This window comes from Geospiza fortis, unplaced genomic scaffold (genome assembly GCF_000277835.1).
Source record: "Geospiza fortis unplaced genomic scaffold, GeoFor_1.0 scaffold54, whole genome shotgun sequence".
NCBI classification, from domain to species: Eukaryota; Metazoa; Chordata; class Aves; order Passeriformes; family Thraupidae; genus Geospiza; species Geospiza fortis.
In genome coordinates this window covers 18,189,365-18,197,096 of record NW_005054301.1, presented here as the reverse complement: position 1 = coordinate 18,197,096, position 7,732 = coordinate 18,189,365, and the positions used below count along the sequence as shown (strand labels likewise).

Genomic DNA, 7,732 nt, shown 5'->3' with positions numbered 1-7,732 from the left:
AGCAGAAGATTGAACTTGGTTTAGATTTGGGACTATCTACATCTATTAACTGTCTGAAACAGAGTCAGTACCACTTTTCAAGTGTCCTATTTTTCAAAGCAGAACTACAGAGGAAAGACAGAATATCTAGAACAAAACTACCCAAATGCTGAGGGAAATCTGTATCAGACTCAGTCCTGCAGTGAAAGCCCTGTGCTAAGGTGATGCAGGCAGTTGGACAGACAGCCTAGGGAAGCCAAATCTATTGGTAGTCAGCTCATGGAGGCTCTGGTCCCAATGATCGTAGTTTCCATAAGGCACCAAGGCAAGTTCTATCCCTGAAAAGAAAAATTAAGAAAGCAAACGTTCTGGCCAAGTACTCAGCCTTACAGCCTGCTCTCCAGGCCATGCTAGGTGATAGATGCTGGCTCTTGCCACCATTGCCAGTCCTAAGCCTGTTCCCTTTTTTTTTTTGCACAGTTCACCTGAACAGGGGCCTTTCAAACTCTGGACAGGAGGAACTTATTTCTCTCTTGGGCCTGTGACTGCTGTATCTGGATGAGAGATGTGATTGACCTCCTCTGAAGGGAAAAGGCAACAAACACCCTCAGACTGGCCCCAAGGGAGCCAATTTCTCAATGGGTATATAAAGTTCTCCAGCAGAACATGACTGTTTTGAACTACATCATCAGGGAACATTTTCAATAATAAAGTCTCTCTTTCACAACACCATGGGATTTCCATACTCCAGCCAAATGCATTTTCTTTGAGTAAGTGACATTCTGATATGTTCTGGGACAACTCCATGGGCACTTGCCAAGACACATGCTGGCTTCTTCAGACAGAGACACACAGCAGTTTAAACTTGGTTTAGCTCATGAGTCTGTAGTAGCGACAGGCCATCTGGCACATTTCAGTGAAACTGGCACTTTCTGCTGAGAGGTCCAGGGCTTATGTAAGACAGACATGGCAGGACAGGAGTGAAGTGCACTGGCAGGGCTGTGTGCACTAAGCTTGCATGGCAGCACTCAATCCAAGCCAGGACATAACTCACCAATCCACCCACAGTGACTGAGGCAGAGCTGGGAGCAGAGCAGGAAGACGAGTGCTGGGGTGAGGGTCAGGAGCAGTGCAGGAGCAAGGGACCGGCCATAGGACTGCTGCTGGGAGGAGGTATCATTCCAAATGGAGCTGTGGGGACAGCCATGCTTCAAGTCAGGGAAGCGGAATGAAGCTGTATCAAAACCTCTTGGGAGGAAGGCAGTCTAGTGCAAAGGTTTAGACTGCATGTCTCCCTTGGATTATGGTAGCAAAGATGCCTACACACAGGATCAGACAGGACACAAAACAGGAGAATCTGCAACAAGGTCGGGAATGTGTGGCAAACTGGGAAGCATGAAGGAGGCTTTTTGTACTGGAAAGCTCTGCTGTTGCCAAAACAAGGAAGGAAGTCAGTGCTGCAATGTTGTATAAGACCAAGTCTGAACCTGTGAGAGAAAAAAGTATATGTGTTTGGTCATCCTGCCAAAAATGAGGTTACTTTTAAGGCACAATTATATGAAAATTGAAAAGACGATAAGAAAGCCAGTTTTGTTGCTGGTTACTGTAATGAGATGTTCCTACAACAGTCTGATAACTGTGAAAATAGAATTAACAATTCGTCTACAGAAACAAAAGCCTTACTGAGAAAATCTTTTCACACTAGAAGAGAAACATGCAACTCCATTTATTGCAGCAGCTGCCATTATGTGCATTGGCTGACAACCTATTCTGGGCACGGATCACAGCACCACTCAAAATCTGCCCCCAGGCATTTTTTTCTATATTCCATACTCTAAACTGAACATTGGACAATGTCTGACACACACATAGGAGCCACAGAGACTGGTCCCATCCTGCTTTCATTCTCTGTGACTTGCCCGTAAAAGTGAAGACCTTACCAAGAAGATAATGGTGTGATGTGTCCTCCTTTGACTGACCTACAGTGAGCCAAAAGACTGGGAAGGGGAGAGGAAAATCTACTTCCAGAGCAGATTGAAATGTGTCTTTGGCACAGCATACCTGCACAAACTCATCATACATTCAAAAAAAGTTTTTTCATCCCTTTTCCCAGATTTTTGTTGTCAAGAGAAGACCATTATTGATAACTCCCTGAGGCTTCTTCTCCTTGTGTTACCCAATACCTTGTTCACACCTAAGGCATCAGGACAGATGAAAGCAAAACAGAGACGAGCAGTTCTCTCCCTGGTATTCAAACTTTAAATCAAACACCCACTTCGCTGTACTATAAACAGAGCTGCCTGTTTGGAGCACCAAGGCACTCCTGTAATATTTCTTTTCCTTTAAGATTTTATATTTCTCCTGTGAGGAGCAATTACAATAGAAGTGTCAAGCAAAAATAAATCCCTGTTAATCACAGTCACTCTGAGACTGCCAAGTAAATCACATCTCAGCGTTGCTGTTCCATTTTTCCGGTAGAAATAAAAAGTGTGTGAGATTGCCATGGTCTAGAATTGAGCTCTTCCCAAGAGGAAGTACAAAGTTTTTGAAAATACAAGTTCTTCTTATGTGTTCATTACATTGTGAGGAATTAGACAAGCACTAAAACTGAGTATCCACTGACCGTAAGAGTAATTCAGGTTGGAAGGATTCTCTGAAAGTTGTCTCGTCCAACCTTCACACAAAGCAAGGCCAAATGAACAGTTAGGTCAGACTGCTCAGTTCAGCTGGGCCCAGGGGTTTCTGAACAGCTGCAAAACACTGGTTCCACAGCTCCTCCACAGCAGAGAGGCTAGGTCCATGCTCACCTGCTCTGACCATAAACAACTTTCTTCCTATATGTAAATCTAGTCAGGATTTCTTCCCCCACAACTTGTGCAGATTGTCTTTGGTACTTTCAATATGCACTCCTGAGAAAGGATCTGACCCTGTCTTTGTAGCCTCTCATTCCCTTCAGCTTTTCCTTCCCCAGACTGAACAAACCCAGTGCCCTCAGATTCCATTCAAATGTAGGTGCTCCTGCCTCTTCACCTATCTATTACAGTCAATCACCAACAGCATACATACTTTGCTTTTGGTTTACAAACAGGCAGATCTATGCATCTGAAAGGAAAAATAACAAATGGAGAAAACTTTGGGCTCTCTACTGGGCTGTTATTTTCCCATACGTTTCAAATTCAGAGGTTTCGTGAACTGTCCATGGGAACTGCCTTCAAATCACCTGAAGGGAATGGTACTGAGCTTGCTCCTCTCCAAATATAAGAATTTCTATGGGCTTTGGAGAGAAGCTTTGTTCTTATTTTATCTTCATCTTTTCACAATTCTCTGTGTTGTGAAAACCAGCCATTTCAAGACGATGCAATTGCAGCTGCTGTTCCAGAATTGGGAGCAGTTTCCATCATGCCAGAGAACTGCTAACCATGGTTTAAAAATCCTGTGAGGTCTCCTATTTCCTTTTGAGTAATATGCAGTGGCTTGGTGACTAGATTGATTACCTTTTTAAAGCCATGAATTTTAACCAGAATATCAGAAACTTCTTTTAGCTGAGTCAATCTTAAGACATCCAGTCTGTGTATTGCAGACTTGAGCTTATGGAATGAGTTTTCAAATCAGATAAATGGTTATTTTCCCCAGGAACCTTCAGGAGCACTACTACTTAGTCAATGAAAACAGGTACCAGAAACCCAAGTACAAAATCCTCCATACAATTTACATCACCCTGAATAAACTCATCATCTATCACTGGCAGAGGTCTTCGTTGCATTGGAAGATACTCTGTCTGGAAATACGCAGAGGGATGGTTTTGTACTCTAACTCCCCATTTTGCACCATCCACACTTTTGTACACAGAGCTTTTACAAAGCAGCACACATGCATAAAAGGTATTTCACGTTCCTCAACCTGTGATCAAAGTCCAGTAAGAGTACTTGGTTATGAACAAGGAAACAATTCCAATTTTCTTTCCTGACCTCTTACCTAAGATTGTCGTACCCCTGTCATAGGGAGTAACTCTGACTGGTGATACTTTGACACGTAACATTTTTTAATAACTCACCCCAAAGAAATAGAAATGCTTGTTTACTAAAACAGAACTAAGGAATCTTTGTTCAGGTGTAAGGAATCTTACTTCAGCCTGTAACAGAATAACATATAGAAAAATTAAGCCCCCACATTTCTTCTTTTTTGTGGCTTTAGTATGTTTGTTTAGAGCCAGCAAGTACCAGCTCACATTCTCTTCTCTGCCAATTGCGGTTCTTACCGGTGACCACGCTGGGGATTTTGGACAGAAAGCTCTTGACAGTGCGGATGGGAACTCCACCTGTTTTGTCATCTTGCATTCTCGTAACGATGTCTTCAATCTGCCAAAAGAAAGGAAATACTTTGTGGTTTATGCAAAATGGTGACCTTAACACTTCTATATTACGAGTGCTTTGGAGCCCTGCTGGTAGAATGGGTGTCAAATATACCATGTGTATTACTGCACAAACACAGAGGTAGAGACATTGCTACCTGCCCAAATTTAAACCCTGAGATTAGAAAGCGTGAGATAACACAGACTAGCTTCAAAGACAATGGTTGGATACTGACAATCCAACTGCAACTGTGATAGAAAGGTGGTGTTTGCTCCACGGATGAACTGGACTGCACTTCAACCAGTTAAAGGAGGTTCTCATCCAGTCCACTCTCCCCTCTGCTCCCACATAAATTTGAATCTTCAATACTATAACCTTGTGAGAGCTTTCATTTTCCAAAGGGTCCCAAAGAGTCACCAACCTTCTACGGCTTGAGAAGAGTCTAAGATGGAACAGCTGCAGGAGAACTTCCCCTGCCTCATTTTTTTCTGCTAGAATGCTACATGTCCCATGGTCAGCACACAAAGTAAATAACCAAAAGTAAAATTATTATAGGGGAAAATTCAGTGGGTTTTCAAAGCCAAGCTACCTTTCAGTTCACAGGCACACACAATCTATCACATACAGAAAGATACACGATCATCTTTAAAAGCCATGGCAATCAGAGGATCCTATTAGTGGGGGAAGGAGCTTAATCCTCCTCCTGCTTATGCTGAAATGGAAGGGATTTTTGTTCCTTTTAAGGCTATTTGCCATGCATTTACTTGAAGGCAATGCTAGGGAGAACAAAAAACTGAACATAAGCGCAGTGCAGAAATTCAGTATCTCCAAAAACTCCTTTCAAGTTAGTAGGGTCTCAGAAGCCCAACAAAAATAACCCCAAAGCTGTTGTCTCTGTTAGCTCAAGCAGTCAACAGCACAGCCCCACCCTCTGTTGTTGACAGCTGGCCGAGAACAGCCAGACAGAGAGCATAGCCCTGATTTTACCAAAAGATCTCCTCCTTACAGATGCTACAAAACAGAACCACAGCAGAGGGGTTACACGGTGGGCATGGTCCCTCTCTCTCCTAAAGGCAGCCCAGAGCTCAACATGCTCTCTTCATCTCTGGGAAGCCACTTCATTTACATATGCAAGTGAGTTTTTTTCACAGATTTAACACCTACATTTCAAAACAAGTTTAATCTCAAGTCTTCCCAAGGTGGTAAGACAATTTCCCAGCCAACTTCAGGCACTGAATTTGATCACTGTGTTTTTAACCTCAGGTTACCATTTAACTGAACTGTTCACACCTTGTTTATATATTACTTTTAATTTAACACATCCTGAACAAATTCTCAGTGGGAATGAAATCACAAAGATGAAAATATCCTGACATTTTCAATACACTACATGAGCTTTGGGTACCTACACAGTTAATTTGTGATAGAATAGTGATACTTTCCCCATAAATGAATCACTATGAAAATGAATACCACTTCTCCCTTTTGCCAGAGCCTTATGCAAAGTTGTTTGCTGATGAAAGCATTGGGCTTTTTTTTCAGTCTAAGGATATCTGGAGAAGTAACTGGTCATCTCTGATACCTGGAGAGGTAACTGCTCTGCTAAAGAGTGGACAAAAAGCACTTCCTTTTGTTGAGAGGCATTGTTATTACAGCACAAGAGTTCTATTGTCGTTATATTGCAAAGGTTCCATATTGCTAGAGTTTCATACCTCCTTGATGTTTTTTGTAGGCAGCTCCTCTCAACACTGACTCTTCTTAGTCCCCACAGTAGCCAACCAATCCACTCTTTTATAACACTCTTCTTTATTGGTTAGAGGTGTGCCTGTTAAAATCAGGCCTGCTCCTAATCTCTAATAATTGGCTCAGCTGCAACTCTTTAGGGGGTAAGATTACTTTCTATACTACTTCCATTTTCTTATATTGTATCCCCCTACAGAGAGGAGCCTGACAGCATCACTTGTTATTAACCCACGCCTACAAGGCTGCAGCACTCCAAGATCAGACCTAGGGGGTGACAGGGCAGCTCAGTCACCTGCAAAGCATGAACAAAAAATCTCAGAATGGGTCAGGCCAAGAGGGACCCCCACGGGTCGTCTGGTCCAACTTCCCTGGTCAAGCAGGGTCATCCTACAGCACATGGCACAGGATTGCATCCAGGATCTTGAATATCTCCAGTGGGGGAGACTCCACAACCTCTCTGGACAACCTGTTCCAGTACTCAGTCACCCACACACTAAAATCACATTTCCTCATGTTCAGGTGGAACTTTCTGTGCATCAGTTTCTTCCTATTGCCTCTTATCCTCTTGCTTGGCACCACTGAGAAGAACCTGACTCCATTCTGAGTCTTAGACTTCATCCAGGAAGGTCAGCCAGACTGAACTGTTTCTGCAAGACAATGAAAATCCCTCTGTGTTACCAACTACTTATGTGTCTTCATCTGTATGTACTTGTAGCTGACATTGGAGAAAGATTTTTCCATGCGTATTAGGAGGAAACTGCTCTGAAATGTGCTATGAGTACCCCATGTCTCCAGGAACATTTCAGGGCTTCAAGAATCATAAGAATAACATTTGGTAAAACTGGTTTTTTCTCTTTTTCTATTTGAATTAAAAGTTCAGAATGAAAAATGAGCTAAAATAATTACCTCAGTGTGGGAAAATAAAGTTTTTACTCTTTTGCTCACTGTAAGCTAAAGGAACCCTCAGCATGATTTATGTCATTAACACTACAAGAAAAGCTCAATTTCAAGCAAAATAAAACTTTAATTATCTTAAAATCAAGATACATTGTTTTTACCTAAACTACTTCCCATTTCAATCAATCAAGCAGGCATCGGTGTCCCAAATGGAGACATTTATTTCAGTTTCAGTTACAATTACAAATACCTACTGCATTTTTAAATAAAAAATAAACAAAGTTACCCTAGAGATAACTCCTTCCCAAAAGGGTCCTTCTTACTCTTGTCTTCTAGCCTGACTACACTAGTGGCACTTACTGTTCTCCTTATTTCAAATTGCTGGATGTTTTTCTCCTTCTCTTTCTACTCAAATGTCATCTCTCCCATCCTTTCGTCTGATCCAGACATGAATACACACGTCATCCTCCTACAGCCTGCCCGGAATTTTCAGTCTGCTACAAGCCCCTGGTTGTACATATTCTTCCCATTCCAAACATGCTTTTCTTGTGCTCTACAGCAAATTTCTGCCCTGATCAAAGAGGAGAGCATGGCATACTCAAAGAAACATTTGATGATAATTTTATCCTTTCCTAAAGTTATAATCAAATGTTAATTAAAATATTAAAAACCTCTATCTAGCAATGTTTCCAGGTTTTGTTCAGTTCTCTACAAAGAGAAGATCTGACCCTTTACACCAGCCTTTGTTTTGCACCCACCCA

The 7,732-nt window shown here is 42.0% G+C and overlaps 1 protein-coding gene across 1 annotated transcript in view; it reads right to left on the bottom strand.

The window, feature by feature from the left end:
- RGS6 (regulator of G protein signaling 6) overlaps positions 1–7,732 on the bottom strand; it is a 241,913-nt gene that overhangs the window by 99,556 nt on the left and 134,625 nt on the right. Inside the window, exon 3 of the mRNA XM_005417659.3 lies at positions 4,238–4,337. Coding sequence (XP_005417716.2) covers positions 4,238–4,337 — 100 coding nt within the window. The remainder of the gene's footprint in view (positions 1–4,237; positions 4,338–7,732) is intronic.